Here is a 17,196-nt window from a genome sequence, read left to right as displayed (position 1 = left end):
TCCGTGAACGCTGTGGGAAGGATTTCTCCACGTGATGATAAATGTTTCTCTTCATTTGAGAGAACGCGAGACAGTTTGTAGCGGTCGTGGGCGATGAAGAAAGAAATTTGTCCACTCCACCGTCTTGGCATTGGTCTGTGTTTACTGCTGTGTTTATGGCACATTGTTCAAAATTGTTTGCCAGATTGGGGTCGAGTTGTGGAGCAAATAGAAGTTATTTTTAAAAGCTATACGAGAACGGTGCATCCTAAAGCACTATTGACTGTATAAAATTTTAAACTCTAATACTTCTAAAATGAAGTATGGTATGTGATTTGTTTTGGCAATGATGTAGCCCCTGGTCTGTCAGAGATTGTAATGTTGTAATATGATGGATTATGTTATTTTCTTTCCAATTCTAAACATTACGTAAGACGTGAATTCGGGTGACGAATGGCAGTACCCAAAATAATCCATTAATTTTTGTTCAAACACAAATGGCTTCGAGATGCATTCCTTCTCGACAAAATCAACATTACGAAACGCCACCAGATTTATGAGTTCGGAAAAGGGGCAGGCACTCGCTTCGGTGAACGTGAAAACCGTTATTGCTTGAAAGAATGCCCGAAATGTCACCCGAAAACTGGCCATAAATTTCGCTTCCAGAAAGGTTAAGTGAAGCCATTGATTTATCGATTTTCTGCGAGCCGCAATATAAGCGAGAGTGGTTGCGCGTGAGGCATCTTGCATGCCTTCCCGGCTTGCCTTTGTGCAGCTCGGCATTGGTGGCATTGGTAGCTAGCGGCATTTTATAAATATCTCATCCACACCGGATGCGTTCCTGCAAGCGAGACGTTGCGCTTCACTTTCACCCGTCACGGCGAGAAAGCTACGGCCTTGAGAATGTGTGAGCGAGATGGGTGAAAAATATGGCATAAATCCCTATTTAAAGAAATCCGAAGCATGCAAGCAGTAAGTACACCGCCTGGCATACTTGGCAAACGGCCCCGAGGGTAGAGCATGCCCTCATTAAGGGAGAAATGTCCCTCAGCTCGAAGGACGGAAGGTGGTGCTATTATTAAAAAAAGTAGAAAAAACACCCTCCACATATGTGCCGGTACTGGTAGGTACCCTTGCGTTGGTACGGCTCCGATCGTGTCGATAAGATGCAGCTATTCAAGTGCACCGGAGCACACCGGCTCGAGGGTCCGTCCGATGTGTTTGTGTGTGTGTGTGTTATGCCGGCAGACGAAATTGAAAAGCGAGCGAGTGTGAACCATAATTGAAGACCGATAAACATCGTACCTGTGAGCGGTTGTGTATGCCGCGCTTCAAGGGCTTCTGACTGAAGAATAAGGTAGAATTTTCAAGAGTCATACGCTCGTAACAAGCGCAGTACGGGCAAGGATTATGAATTGTTACCGATCTCGATTCGGAAGGGCGAAGAAGCTAAACGAGAAGCTCGCCTTCTTGGATCGACTCACGTAGGGGGGAATGCTAAGTTCAAGGACATCGCAAAAGGTAAACCCACTGGCACCCGGGTAGGATGGAATTTGTGGTCTCTCGCATCTTGCAGATGCCATTGGAAGTTTTATATCCGAAGGAACATTCCCGCTGTGACAACGGACTCCAATGGCTGTAAAATGTGCCGTTTCACCTGGCACAAACTTGGCGTAGGAGATCCTCGCCCCCGGCTAATCCTAATTTATCATCTCCACATCATCAGTGGTGGAATTTTTGGAACGTCACAAAATAAAACTAGTTTCCTTCCAAAAATCGTATCAACAAAAAAAAAATTTCTCTCCACGGTGTCAGTGCATAGTTTGCCGGAATCCAGCACCCCAAGTCGCTCGCCTAATCCGGTTTCCCATCGGGTTCCACGCGGGTTCGTGGTCTACACGGGTCAGAATCCGACCGGCCGCCTCCTTGGTTGCCGCGTCAACGCCACCACAGCAAATTGGCTCCCGGTGAGCCGAACATTCCTTCGTGATAAAGTTTTAATCCGAGTCCCCGCAGGTCCGCGTACTCCACCAGGCTGCTGACACCTATCATCGGGTTTGATCCGGCTCGAGTGCTTACAGCGCCAGTGGCCGTCGGGGTAAAGTTTCTGTGGCTCCGAAGCTCAGCAGCCCCCGGGATGGAGATGGTTGACGTTGAGGTCTAGTGCTCAGCTCGGCAAAGCGCTCCCGTAGGTCCTCATACACACACACACACATTCTCTCGCATCCACCGGCTCTTGTTCTCGCCAATGTCCGAGCTGCTTCCAAACGGGGTCCGAACATTGGATCCCGGCGAAACAACGGCTCTCTCTGGTGGGTCGAAAGTGCAGGCGAACAAACGCAATAAAGCTCTTTCGTTCCGTCGTACTGAAAACCGCAACTCCTGGCAACGGCATCGCGGCTCCTGCAAGATGCACCGCAGCGCTGCAGTACAGTGCAGCCTGTCGGCCACTAAATTTTCTGTCGCCGATCCCAGCTGACAGGTCCGCACGGCCGGGAGGTTCTTCCGCGCCGCAAGCTGAAGTCTACGGTTGTTGCGCCACGGCTCTGTTGCTGGCATTCTTTTTCACCCAGGTCTTTCGGCGGTCACTGTAATCTCTGGGCTGGTGGATGGTGCTGGAGTACTTTTCAAAAAGGAAACTTTTGGACCCAACCACGCCTGCCATGCGATGGTTAACTTTGGCGTCATCTTGTTGCCTCGCAGCGGTGTTGTTACTTTGGCGCCTTTTTTGAAGCGATTTTTCCTGATAAATTATCAACCCACGTTCTCAGTTCAGATGAATCGCGCTCTCTCGTGGAATTTGCGTGGGTTGTCTTATCGTAGATCGATCCTTCTCGCTGAAGACGATGATTAACGCCGGTTGGTGATAGAACTGGTTGCTGTTTTCTATTAAAACTTTCACTCCCAGAGTTGAGAAATGTCACTCCGCTATCGTGAACTGACGCGATGGTTGTTGTTAATAATTATCAGGTCTTGTTCGCTTGGATGTCTTCAAAAGTAGCGAACGAGTTGTTGCAGCACCTTAAACTCGTTCGTTAAATATTCAATTTATTTGGTCCCGCCGTTTTTTGGAACTTTTCCCATCGTTTCAAGGTTTGTGGCTCAATTTTTTCCATCATCTCATGGGGTTCGTCAGTTTGACAACTTACCACACATTCTGTGTCATTTTTTATCCAGCAAGTAACTCCGCTTGTCACGGCGCGTCACAGTACGCTTTAATATAACCGTCCGACCCGGTGGCGGGACGATTATGACGATCCTCGCTCGCCGGGCAAAATTACCGGCATGGATTAATCTGTAACGTCGCATCTGCCGACGATCCTTGGGACAGCAAGCAGGATGCCTTCGGTGGTCCCATTCAGCCCTGTCGGACCATCGTCGGAAATTCTACGCCTTCCGCGTGTCGTTTGGGTTGACAATTCCGACTCGGCCGTCGGCCGGAAAGCGCACCCCAGCGGAATTAATTCCCGGAAAAATCTCCCACCCCTACCGTTACGGGGCCTTGGCGTGTATCGATCGATAGGCGTGGCCCCACCAGGACGCCCGGAGCGGAAAGACATTCCTTGTCGTGGCATATTTATCCGCGCTTGACGAAATAAGCCTTGCACGCCACGACCGTGCTAAGTAGCACGGGGACCCAAACCCGGCCTGCTATAATGGACGTAACGTGTGGTTTTCACCCCACTCGCTTTCCGGCAGTGCACTCGGGCAAGGTTGACGTGTGTTTTGACCCGCGAGCGGTAGCGAGTCCTTCGTTAAACCCCCGGTGACGATGACGAAATGTATGCAAATCCATCTGGAAGGATTATTCCCCTTTGGCGTGAGCTACCCATGAAAGCCGCGCTCGAGGAAGCGAAGTGAGAAGCGGGGGGGGGGGGGGGATAGCAAAAGGAAGGAGAGAAGAGCAACCTCCACTGTACACCCGCGTTCGTGCACCTCACCGACATCATCCTGCACAAATGGCTGAACAAGGACTTTCTGGTCACCGCCTCCGGACGATGTCGGCAGATTTGGCGGGAAATCGTTTCGTTTACATCCGGATGAGGCTGAGGAGGCGTCTCTTCACGCCTCCCTCCATTGTCCCTTTCCACTCACTTCCCTTGCTACTCCTTCAGAATGTAGCGAGAGAAAACGCCACCAGTGCACTCCCGTACCACCATCGCTGGTCGCGTTTCCCTTTCCCTAGGCCCGCGGGCGGAGTCACCTTTTGCTGGAAAATGCACCGAGGGACGCGTTGAAATCTGCCGAAAATGGAAGCGTTTTCCCTTGCGCTATTCATTCACTGTCGCATGCCCTCGCTTTGGGGCTCGAACGTGAATGCGAAAGATTTACCACGACGCACGACTGTGCACCCGTTGGCGGTCGGTTTTTGACAGGCGGTGTAATCGCGATGCCACTAACGGCTCGAATGGAGGATGAGAGCAGTTTTTTTTTCACTCTCCTTCCATTTGTGGGGCTCGGTTTTTCACTTCAAGAGCTCCCAGCGTGCCCGTGTGTCTCTTTTCCCTGTGGGAGGAGATTCTCGGTTAACCCGCTGCTATTTCCGGGCCATCGGCGTTTCATGGGAAAGGCTTTTTCGGCGGATATCATCAGTGATTGAGCTGCCTAACTTTAGGCGCGCTGGGATTGAACTATGGGTGGCATCGGCGGGCAAAAAATGAACCGTATTTTCGAAACGAACGAAGCCTTTCGCTTTTGCTTTGAAGCGCTAGGAATGGCACAGCGCGGCTTTACATTTGTTTTGGCCACGAGCAGCTTGCATTCGGTCCCGTCGTTCAGCGGAAACCATATCTCAACCGGATGGTGTTGAAGAAAAAAACCATTCGGGGGCCCATTCCCGATAAAAATCCTTCCCCGAAAGCTCCCCGGAAGGCAATCCAGCACCGAAACGCACAACGCTGTGTGGCAGTGATTTACATATTTACTTAAAACACACTTTCCCGGCGGCAAACGGCTCCCTGCGTGCGTCCCAACCATCGTTTGTGTGTCGTATTTTATTGATTTTAAGGAGCGAAAACAGGCATCGTGCTCTCTGGGGAATGGGCCGTGTGGAGCGTGTGGGTTGGGAATTTTGTGACTTTGAGCTTCGTCGGAAAAACGTTTCACCTAAAGCTCAAGCGCAGGTGTAGATGGCAAACCAAACATGCTAACATACGCACGGTCACAGAGGACCTCCCCGGTTCGGTTCGTTGCGGTGGTCTTGCGTTTTCGGGGAAAAGTCAAAATCGATCGGCACACTGTCATATTGCCGGGAAGGAGCCATTCCACACATCGGCCACAGAAGAAAAGGGCTTTATAATCATAAAGCCACCCGTTCGCTGGTCAACCGCCCTGAGGCTGGAGGTCCCTGTGAGAAGACACCAAAAAGGCCCACCGAAGGTTCGCAACGTTGTGACTGGCTGATGGTAACCGGGCCCGGGAGCCATGTGGGCGAACTTCGGAACCGTTTCCATGTGAGCGAGCCGCTCACGGAACACGCATCAATAATTCTTCGCAAAACGGCAAACGACATCGAACGTCAGCCGTTCCGAGGGCCGCTATCGCCGTCGAATCGTAAGGAGCCCGAGGATTCCGTGTGGAGAAATGCGAGAGCGCGTGTGGTGAGGTTTTTGCAATTTCCGGGCACCAACCTCTCGTGCCATCCACAAATTCGAGCTAACCGGGCCAATTATTGTGCTAACCGAGGAAAACAGGAAAAAGCCCACCCGCCTGACGAGGCCCTGTTACTTCCCTTCCAGGGCTTGGTAGCCTCGGATGCTCGAATGAATCGATTTTCGAGCGCACCCACGAGGTACTTCAAACATTTTTCGAGCACAATAGCCAAATGCCAATCGCCGGCTGTGTGGATGTGTGCAGCGCTTGGGTGCATGGTACATCCTGCCAATCCTGCCATTCATTGGCACGGGAGAACGCTGCATTGATTATGCAGCCTGGTCGGCCCGAGTGCGCTTCCGTTGGACTGTGGGACTGCGGGACTGCTGGTAGCATACGTTCCGCTCGAGTGGGTCAGTTCGGGAATATAGACAATATTCAAATGCCTGCAGCCGGGCCTTGTGTCGTTGAACATTTTCAATTCAACTTCACCGCAAAATCCACGATTTCCCCTTTGACGGGCCTCATGCCCCAGTTTGCTGGTATTCATGATCCGAAAAAGTCCTTTCACGGCAGCTGCTGTGCAGTCATTCCGGGCACCGGTTGCAATCGGTCCCCCAAAAACAGGGGTACTCCGAAATCAATCAACCGTACCGAAAGGCTCGCCCTGGAAAAATTGTTCCATTGGCCATGGACGGAGAGCGAGCATGTTCCATGATCACGTCAATTTTATGCATCGAATTTTACGACGGAAGAGGTACAGGAGATGTAACACAACGTAATTTATACCAGCCATTGACGAGCTTAAGAAAAGAGCTCCCAAAATAATGGCATTGTACGATGCTGTTGGGAAATTGCGAGAAAGGCACATCCTTGCATCGTGCGTTAACCAAGGACGCAGGTTTCCGAGGCCTAATCAATTGAAATCACGCATCAAAATGCATCCAATTTACATACCAACGGGCAACGCACGGTATTAGCGGACAAGACTTCTACGGAAGGTCTCAGGTCTGCAAACACCATACTGTACATCTTCGAGCCAGCGTCTGTTTCGCTTTCGACAAATGGTAAATGTGCTTCGTGCGCGCCAGGATCGGGTTGATAACGTAACAAAAGGGGTTACGAAGCCAGCGAGCTCGGTTGACCTTAGGCCGCGTTAGAAGGCATGACCCGGGCGCAACCTTCACACGGTTCGTAAGATAAGCGCACGCGAGGCAAATCAACTGACCGTTCGAGCGACCAGCTGCACGAACCAACAACGGATGGATCAGGATTATTCCAGCAGCGTCCCGTAAGGATAACACACAGTCGGGTTCGGCTACGATTTGCCCGTACTGCAAGCGCTGCAGGGTGAAATTTTAATTAAATTTATCACATTCCACCCGAACGGCACCGGGATTGTTTGTTTGCATTTCAACGACAGCGCCTCGAAGACGTCCCGCGTAGCTTTGGAGATACCTGCGCGTACATATATATACATAGTGTTGCAGCGCCGACAGGATGGACTTCCTTTAGCCGGTTGCCAGGACAAACGGGATGGTAATAAATTGCCCGGCAAGGAAGCGCACCTCGCTTCCGGTTCTCGCTTCGGTTGGAAAGGATCGGAAAATGTCCAGACCAAGACAGGACGATTTCCCATGTGTGTATGAACCATGCCCACGACGAGAAGTTGACTCAACGGAGCGTCTCGATCACATGATGGACGGGACGGATGCGCTTCTCATCTATGGAGGGAAAATGTGTTCGCACGTCATCCTGTCGAGACGAGCCTATCGTAAAGCAGGTGTTGCGATTTGTGTACGGGAGTAAGTCGTCTTAGTGAAGTGCTGCTCCATTTAATGCGTCGATTGAAATGATTAAGTTAAATATGGTCGCCATTGTTCGGAGGCGCTCGGAAGGCTCGCAAAGTTACGCACGGCTCTGTAAAGAGGCTTAAGCGCCAATCAATCCAGGTTGACACCTGTGAATTATTGATGGAATTCGTTTGAACCTGTAATGGGGTCCTTAATAGTCTTGATAGTATCTAGTAGCTTTTGGAAGCTAAAAATACAACAGATGGGCTTGTTGAGTCGCATTGAAATTACAATCAAATATTTGGCTGCACGGGAAGAATAAATTAAATAACAATAGCTTTCACAATGAAAATATTTTTAATTCAACGAATGTTTCGAATCGAACCTCAAACCAAATTTTGCCGTTCTTTGGAATCGTTTTTCTGTCGAATTGGAAAACGGTTCTTCAGAGCGAAACCAACGAAGTAACATCCTGGCGCTTCGCTTCAATGTGCCATACCCATAACAATATCTCTTCTAGTCTGTTTCGCATCATTAATTTTAAAACTATGATTATTTATTTAACTTCCTGTGTTTGCTTCCCGAAAAAGGCGCACCCTCCCACTGGCGAGAGGAATTTCGTTTTAATTGGAATAAGTTTGTCGGCAAACTTCCCATCGATTGATGCCATTGAGCGGGCCGGTATCGCTCTAATTAATATTTTTGCTGCTACCCGCAGCACCCGCTTTCACACGCTGGCGAGCAGTACACCGAACTGTGTTCCATTTTTCTCGCATCATTGTTCGCCCGCGCTGCGCCATAGTTTATCGTGCCCACCGGTGAGGGGGCAAATGGAAAATGCCATCCATTCCGGTAGCACCCGAAACCACCCGGAAGAGGAGTATTTACAGCGCCGGGAACGCGGGGCCACGCTTTACACACGGGAAAATGCTGCTCCGTTTTCCCAGGAAAAGTGTCGTTCCCTACGGTGGTGGGTTCACTGCTTGCCTGCTTTTCGGTATCACAACGGAGAATGGCTCGCGGGCGAAGCGTTGTGGTAGCGTGTTGTTTTGTTATCCGCGTGCGCTCGGCGCTTGCTGTTGTGTTCTGTTTTCCACCGCTCGAACGTGCTTCACCCCGCTCGCATCCGGCTTTTTCACCGCCATTGTTTCACGTTCTCGGGCCGATGTCGAAAGGAAAGAAAGGAGCTTTAGCGCGCGAAGGAAAATGGGAAAATGATGCCGCACGTGGGAGAGCAAGAAGCAAAAAATAAAACGCTCCCCGTCTGCGCTCGTGAAACTTTTGTTTAAAGTCTAGCATCCTCCTTCTCCCGGAATGCACCTTACTGCTTCTTCTGTGGGTGTTCGCTTCCGCGACTACAATTAGACCAATGGAGGGTTATTGTAGCCGTTGTCGCATTGTTGTTTCCCGCCTTGTTGATTTAACCAGGCTACGAACGCAATGCCGATGCAGTTTTTATCCACGCTTTTTTTTTATACCATGCGGTGCAATGCGAAGGACACGAGTTGCACCTTAAACAGTCTGCCGGGTTCTATCCCTGAGGGAGGAGGCAATTCTTTGGTGCAGGACGCGCAGGGAAATTTTCCTTAACATTGTACATTTTTATTGTTCAACCGCCGCGTGTGTCAACCGCTGATCGCCGGGTTGCAGTATGGTGTGCCACAGAAGCACCACATCACGCTTGGGAATAATGGGAGCTAAGTGAATGCTAGTGTCACGCATTCGTGCACCGGTGTATTGGAATATAAATGTTTGTATGTGCATGTACGCGCGCGTGTGTGTGTGTGTGTGTGATCAGGAATTGCTGTCCTTGCGAGAACGGAAAACGAACGCAGTTTCTGTTCTTTTGTCGTGCTTTTCGCATTTCAGAATGTGTGTTTCTGGGTTGAAATGTTTGAAGCTGGCTCTTTTCCTTCTGTATCGTCTCATGTGAGAGCGAAAAAATTAGGCAAAAAACTTAACCCACCCTTAAAGGGTCCATTTTTATCCGCACTCTCGGCTGCTGGCAAGCAGCTGCTAATGGCGCTCATCGTCGTCGGCTGGCCCCTATCGTTCGGCTGTTGAGCCCACAAATGCTGCAACATTATTTTCGACACGTCTCATACCCGTCTCGTTCACATCCCTCTACTATCGCGGCTCAGGCACTGGTGTGTGGTGGGTAATTAACACGTTTTATTGCCTATCTATGGCATGGATTTCATCGGCTCTGTGGTGCTTCCATTCCATTAAACCGTCAGCGAAGGCAACGCAAAACGCTCGGGACAGAGGGCGCCGTAGAGTGAGGATAGAAAATTTATCACCCGGCTAGCGTATTTTCCTGCCGAGGTGCTCATTTTTTTCCTTTCTTCATCGTTCGTCAGTCACCTCAGGGAAATGTAGGTGCTGTGCCAGGAAAACTTCCGTCATTGGTGTTCTGTCGGGCAGTGGTGAAGCAGAAGAAGCAAAAAGCAGCACTCCTTCTTCACCGAACCAGAGACGGCATCGAGTGAGCTCGTTTGATGAAGATAGAATATGCCTAATTTATTTACTCCCCACTCGCGGGGCCCGGGAAACCTCGCGATCGCGGGCAATCTTTCTCTGCTTTTCATCATTTTCACCCGCTCCAATCGTACAAGCAAATGAGGTCTCGTTTCGTGGCGTCCCTTCCGCATGAAGTGGCGCAATAAAAATCAGCTAAAGGCGCGTTATTGGCCTTCCCGACACACTTGCACTGTCGGTGGTGAAACTACACCAAACTCCCTTCAAACAAGCGACGGAGAGCAATTATGGGCAATTTTCATTTCCAAAACGTCTCGTCCGGCCACTTGACCTGAGCTACTTCGATCGACCCCAGGATGTTGGTTTCGGAAAAAGATCGTAAAATATGCATTAAAAAGAAAACACGCCCTAATTTAATTAGGAGTGATCGATAACGAGTTTGGCGATCTCTGGTTCTGCTTCAATTTCTGCCCGACCGAAATTCCGACACAAAACCGATGGGTTCATTTGTTTAGCTCAAATCTCCGGCCCGGAATTTCCCAAAGCGCAAATGCAAATGTGCTGGTACGCTGTCCTCGAGAACTACGGCAGGCACAACTCGTTCCATAATTCATCTCGCCATCCCGTCGAAGCTGCAACTCGGGTACGATACAGTTTTTGGGCTTTTTAATTGACTTCATTTGCACCGGCACCGCCGAGAAGAGAGAGGGAATTTGGATGCAGGAACAGCACCAATCCGCGCTTCGAGTTCAGGTTCTCGCTCCTGCGGTCGAGTGTCCTTTGGAGACACTTGAGCCATGCTCGAGCAGTTCTCGAGAACCGAGTTTGATCGACGAGTTACTTGTACCGGCAGTTTGGTTGGTATGAGCCGCCAGGCACGAACTAATTTTCGATTCGCTCGCCATTGGCTTCGCTGAGGGAAAAGGAGACGTTGCCAGACACCGGCACCGTCATTGCCACCGTGATTAATAGCCTCGATTTAAGCGTCCCGCCCAACGGTGCAAGGAGAAAAGTTTTGCTCGCGAATGTAAAACCAGTCAATCGAACGGTTACACTGTTTGGGCAGGATTTTGGTAATTATGCATAGCTTTTGTGGGCGAAACATGATCAGATTGCAATAGGATAGGAGCAATTTAGTGCTGGATGTTTCAATTACCGTCGATGTAGAGTTTTTGAACATTGCAGTGTGATTTTAGAATTCTGGGGAAACTTTCTCTAATTTGAACATCGCTTTTGTAAAGCTAAATTGTTGAAGTATGTATCGTCTTATCGATTCAGTATGAAATTGAGCTCCTTTTCTTCCTACTCAAACATATCCCCCCTCCACCAATCGTGCTCCTGTTCGGTTAGCCTCAGGCCAAATCGTACCTGAAACAAGTTGGCTAATAATCGACAACTTTATCCTCGGCAACCGTTCAAACCCCCGCAAGGTATTTCATCGGTTTCGCGCTTCCGCGCGTATCTATTTCCAATCTTTGGCGATGAAAACGGGAATAAATAGCCGATAGCCCAAAGGATATTGAGGCAAAGTTGCGGGGGCTGATTTACATTCGAAACAAGTTTCGTCGGGAGCCGGACCGGCGCTCGTTTTCGTGCTGTCGAGTGAGATGTTGACTCTCCATCAGAAGCAACGACGCAAAAAAAGGGATTAAATTCAACGCGTTTGTTAAAGGGGGCGTAGGATTTTGGGATATAAATTACAAGTTTAACCTCCTTTTTGCAGTGACCCAAACGAACCAGCCAACTCTGGACCTTTTCCGTGAACTGCGTATTGATTTCTGCATGGCAGGCTCAAATTTTCATCCCGTCTGATGTTTTTCTTTTCCACTCCATTCGCTCCATTGACGGTGGCGAGAGAGCAGGCATTTTGCAACGGCATGCAATTTCGCACCAAGCTGTCGTGTCGTGCATGAGGTCAGCATGTTTTGTGGCCCCGATTGTTCTTTTCGCTTCTTCTAGACCCCTTTTTTCTCGCGTTCGGAAGAAAAAGGGTGAGCTTTTGAAAAGGGCTTTTCTTTCTTAGATGTGGACTGAAAAAAAGGATATAAAAAACCGCCCGACGACGCACGTGTGATGGATCGAACACGAACAATGACCACCTTCAGACGAGGGCTGACGAATTGATGCTCGATTTCATGTCCGCCAGTTGGATCACTTTTTCACCCCACCTCAAACAACCCTAAACCCATTCCACCAGTCCAGACACCCCAGATGGGGACGCATAGACACACATTCCCAAAGGAGATATTGCTTGCTTTTTGCTATTGTTTCTTAGCTTGCAGCAGTTCCGGACGGATAGGATGGTTCTGAGCTTTTTTTGTTCGTTCCTCTTCTACATTATCTTCGCTTCAGTGACCGTGACGAGCGTCTTTTCCTCCAAACATCGACCACCCGTCGATGGCAGCTCCTTGACAGGCGACGACGTATTCTGCGAATCCTCCACCGGCCGAACGACTTTTACTTATTATCATTATCATCGTCGTCGTGGGGAAAACCGCTTTCAACGCTTTGCTCCGGCCTGACCCGGGAACGTCGTAGTACGGCTGGAGTGGGCGAAAGTTGTCCTGTCGCTCATTGTAATCACGCTAATCCCTGAAAATACCATTCCGTGCGCGTTGCACACGATCGCCTCCCGGCTCGGTGGTGGATCGTTGTCAACGAAATGACATTCATCTTCTGACCAAAGCGAACCGCGGTGTCCGCACGACGCAACCAACCCATATTCAAGGCAACCGCCGGTCAGTTGGCCCACGTTGGTTGTCAGTTGAAATGACAACGTGAGCGTGAAAACGAGACGCAAACAAGTAGAAATCATATACACAAAACGCCGGAAAGAACAAAAATAAATGTCCGGGAACGGCAGGAAGGAAACAAAAGATTATGCTTGCTAGCGTTTGTTTCATTTTGTTTTTTTTAAGACGCTGGAACGGCTGGAATGAGGCTCTTTTTGGTTTATACTCCACCCGGTTTCCATTTCCATGCTTGCGTCTGTCCACGCGCGTTTGGTGAATCCTTACAATGTTTCCCGCGTATTGCGGCGAAGCGAATGAACCGACCGCTGGAAGCCACACGAGCAGCAGGTGCCAGATGAGGCAGCAAGAAGGCAGCACAAAAGAAAAACCTTTTCCACGCCCAATATGGTGGTTTTCGCCCTCCTTTTTTGTCTGCATCTCATTCTCCCATTACCCGTGGGATTGCTGGAACAAAACGGCTGCAAATGATTAGGAAGATGAATTTTTCGTTGAACCGCCCCATGGATTCTTCTGCGCCCCGTTCGTTCGTTCGTCGAGATTCAATGAGCATTTTACAGCGCTGGAGCGTCCGAACGTTTTCCCATTCTCGGTGAACGTCCGTCACCGGGAAAAACTGATCAGCGGGAAGTCCGTCATAAAGAAAAGTTCACTCGTGAGACTTCAAGTAAGCCGGGACGCGAATGGAAGCCGTAGATCATGATTTTTTCGCACGAAATTTGTGGCAAGTTAATGGTTATGCAAGTGATGATGGTAATTGTGGTTACCGTGTGTACGGTGTGCTGTGAGTAAACTTTTTTTCGTAAGATTGTTCTTACACCGTACCCTAAAAAGATCTCAGGAAAAACAAAATTATAGTTTATTTTTTTGTAAGGTTGTTTGTTGAATTTGTATTAGTCTCGTAAGTTACATTCATTTGGATGAAAGTTATTATTACCAAAGCACATTTATTTTTAATTCATTGATCAGTTTTACTATCTAGCTTACTTATATACTTCTAATGAACAACTGCCGCAGTTTATAACGTCCTTATTACATGATGTGCCATTGATTTACCACAGGCGCAACACTTCAAACCGTTGAGGCAATTTAATCAATTCTACATTACTTTGCCAGTCGAGCCGCCTGGGTTTGATTAATTAAGGAGCCACTCGCCTAAGATCTTCTTTTCAAAGCCTCAATGCCACTCGACGGTGCTTACAAATAACGCATACATCTTTTACGATTCAATTTACCGCTCCATCGTTGGCTCGTTTTACAAACCGAGCCGAACCGCATTCGAAAACAACGAGCTTGATTGCTTCGATAGTAAAGTGAGGCTGATGTGTTCTAGCATTAACGTTTCTATTCTCGCCTTCTCACGCACTCCTTTGCAGGAACGGTTCGCACGCTCGCCTCGCTGGATCTGGAAACGAAACCAAGCTACTGGTTGAAGGTGTGTGCCCAGGATCAGGCCGTCGTCCCGCTGCACTCCTGCGTCCAGGTAAGTCGCCAAGTCGAGCTACTCGTTAGCAGCTCCTTCGCTGTCGTCGTCGATTTTCAAAACCGCGCCACTACATTATCGCCCTTTTTCCCTCCGCCAATCCGAATCGCTATCTCACGCAGGTGTACATCGAGGTGCAGAACGAGAACGACAACGTACCGTTGACAGAGGACGCCGTCTACTATCCGTCGGTGCCGGAGAGCAGCCCAGCGGGTGTGAAGGTCCTGCAGCTGGTGGCCGAAGATCGGGACATCGATTCGATGCAGCAGATTTCCTATCGCATTACGTCCGGCAACCCGGAAGGTTACTTCGCCATCAACAGCACCAGTGGTGAGTATCCTGATGCCTAACGGGCCATACTCCCGATACCACCCTATAGCAGAATGCGATTTACGGTTGCCATTTTAATTACCATCAGCTGGCTCTGAAGAAGCTCGAGCTGGATAAATCTCGACACCACAAGGCGTCGACGAGCTAGTGTTCGAGCCGAACGCAAGAAAATGCACTTTTAAAATTCAATTATTTTCCCATAAAAGTCGGCTCCTGTGGAACAATAGCGACGGAGCCCATAAATATTGATCGATACGTCCGCGGGCTGTTAACGATGCCGGTACGGCTTTTGTTGCTTGCACTGTGCTCGCCCCGTATCCAGTGACATGAAAAACTCGCTCTAATCGAAGAAGACGTTGCCTACTGAAGAAAACGACCCTGGTGGAACGGGACGAACCTGACCATCTAGTCTAACGTAAAGCATCTCCCCATCAAGGACCGCTTGAAACAGCTAAATCGAGAGTTACATTAGGTTGGCGAAGGCCCTTGGTTTGAGCCGATCGACTACGGTCGATCGCTCGCTACTACTCGCTCGTTGCCGGTGGCACTGCCATGAAGAGCAGGTTGGCCTTCAAGTTCACCCTTTACAACTCACTTGAGCACGAATGGGATGGTAGTTTATATGTCTTTTTCCTTCAAGAAACCCTGCCCTACACGCGGTGTCCAGCTTGTTGTGCAAAGTGGCTTCCATACCCGTCGGCGGGAGAAAATTCCATTTCGAATTCCAAACCCACCTGTCCGGTGCGTGATGGAAATCGAGCTACCGCAAAAAAGTGCTCCAAAGAAAACGGATTTCCCCGTCGGTTCGATTGAAAATGTTCGCTGAAAGAAAAACACTGCCATCTGCGGAGCGATGCTTGGCTGACGCGGTGGTCTGGACGATGCCAATCCGCTCACTCAACGCTTCAAAAGACGGATTGCATTTCAAACGGAGCGATGGAAATGAAACCGCCCTCTTTCGATCTCTTAGAGGGATGGTTGTTGCTGAATTATGTATTTGCCCTTCGGCGGTAGATTAAAGGAAGCAGGATATGGAGTGCGTACTTCTGTCGGTCTGTCGCGATGGATTCCATCGAGTGGTTTCGATTGCGTACTGTCGAACCAATATTTAAAGCTGTCCGCTTTCGGTTGATAAGTTTTTTGCTTTCGCTTAATTTACCTCTGATAGTAATGAAGCGTGTGCTTGTGTGTTCGTTTCAGGATTAATTACAACCACCGCGCGGAAGCTGGATCGCGAAAACCAACCGGAGCACATACTCGAGGTAAGTACGGATGGCATGCGAATGAATGACTTTTTTGAGGTTTTTTTTTTATAAACGTTACAGTCCATCAAAGAATCGAGAAATTCTGGCTACTGACATTATTGGTCCAATATGAAATTGAATATCGTTTTCATTTTTTAAATGTATTGATAATAATTGAGTTTTACGCGATAATTTTCTGGAGCAGAGTAAATATTGAGTATTTTGATTGATTCCTTCTCTGGAAATTTGTGATAAGCTACAATATTCATTCCGTATTCCACATTGCCCATTGCACTAAAGCATAAAACCGGTTGGAAGAACCATTTTTGGTCAAAGTATTCACCATTTACATTTTCGACGAAAAAGAAGCTTGCCTCTTTTGTTTCGGTACTATTTTTCTTCCGATACCATCAACGATTTCCGTGAACAATTGCCACCTCAAGAAAGGTTCACTCTGTTGTGTGATTTTTTGCGCAAGCTCATCGTGGTTGAATTTACGTGAGTTTTAAACCCAATAGCTTCGTTCCCACGCACACGGCGAACGTTTCCGACAACAAATAGAAGGTGCCATGGAGCGCTCGGTCGTAATCCACCATATCATTCAAACCCCCGAACTCCTACCCTATCAGCCTGGTGACGAAAGCTTCCGGTCCAAGCTCGGCACAATCTCGGAACGCGACCCGTGATAAGGACCGGCCTCGCTGGCGGCCTCATTAATCATTCGGTACAAAATTAATTTGCCTCCTGCCGGGCCAAATGCGCTGGTGGAGGCGCCCGGTCGCAGGTTGTAGATTATTTTTCCGAGCTTTTCCACCCGCATGCGAGTCTTTCCGCTCGACGTTTTCACCGGCCGTGCACTAACTTTTCCTCCTTTATGCCATTTTAATTGCAGGTCCTGGTGATGGACAACGGGGAGCCGCAGCTCTCGTCGACGACGCGCGTTGTCGTGCAGGTCGAGGACATTAACGACCACGCGCCCGAGTTCGATCAGAAAATGTACAAAGTGCAAATCCCGGCCAACGCCAAAATCGACCAACCATTGTTTCAGGTAAGCTTGGTTCGATCCACTACCGGTGTTGTAAACGTGCTCGTTGCATTCCGGTGTTCGGTTCGGTCGTTATTTTGCAATCCACGCACCACAATCAGCTCGTTCCCTGCGCGAGGGTTCGCTTTTGAATCGAGCAAAATCCCAATGGGTGCGGATTGTCAAATAATTATCGCAATCGTGCATCCTCTATGTTTGGTATTTTTGTTTTGTTTCTTTTACATTTTATCCTTTCACATTCACGTCACACTCAACATACCACGTAACTCACGGCTACGTTACCCATTTCCCACGCAAAGCCCGATATGGTCCCATTCACGTATCCTAGCACAGGTCCATTTAGCTCGACAACGAACGCATTATCATCGTCGCATGTGCCCCACTTTCACGGTGTTCGCATATCGAATTCGGGACGACCCCGCTATCTATTAATCATTTCTGACATCCTGACAGGAGGGCCGCCGGGTGCATATTCGCGCCCGGGCCGTACAATCCGTCGAAC

The 17,196-nt window shown here is 49.1% G+C and overlaps 1 protein-coding gene across 1 annotated transcript in view; it reads left to right on the top strand.

Moving 5' to 3' along the window:
- LOC128720759 (fat-like cadherin-related tumor suppressor homolog) overlaps positions 1-17,196 on the top strand; it is a 79,665-nt gene that overhangs the window by 20,135 nt on the left and 42,334 nt on the right. The window contains exons 3-6 of the mRNA XM_053814453.1: positions 13,969-14,075; positions 14,198-14,405; positions 15,606-15,667; positions 16,542-16,697. Of these exons, the coding sequence (XP_053670428.1) occupies positions 13,969-14,075; positions 14,198-14,405; positions 15,606-15,667; positions 16,542-16,697 (533 nt within the window). The remainder of the gene's footprint in view (positions 1-13,968; positions 14,076-14,197; positions 14,406-15,605; positions 15,668-16,541; positions 16,698-17,196) is intronic.

Source organism: Anopheles nili, chromosome 2, assembly GCF_943737925.1.
Source record: "Anopheles nili chromosome 2, idAnoNiliSN_F5_01, whole genome shotgun sequence".
NCBI lineage: Eukaryota > Metazoa > Arthropoda > Insecta > Diptera > Culicidae > Anopheles > Anopheles nili.
Note: the sequence above shows the minus strand (reverse complement) of the source record. Positions and strands in the feature narration are given on the sequence as shown.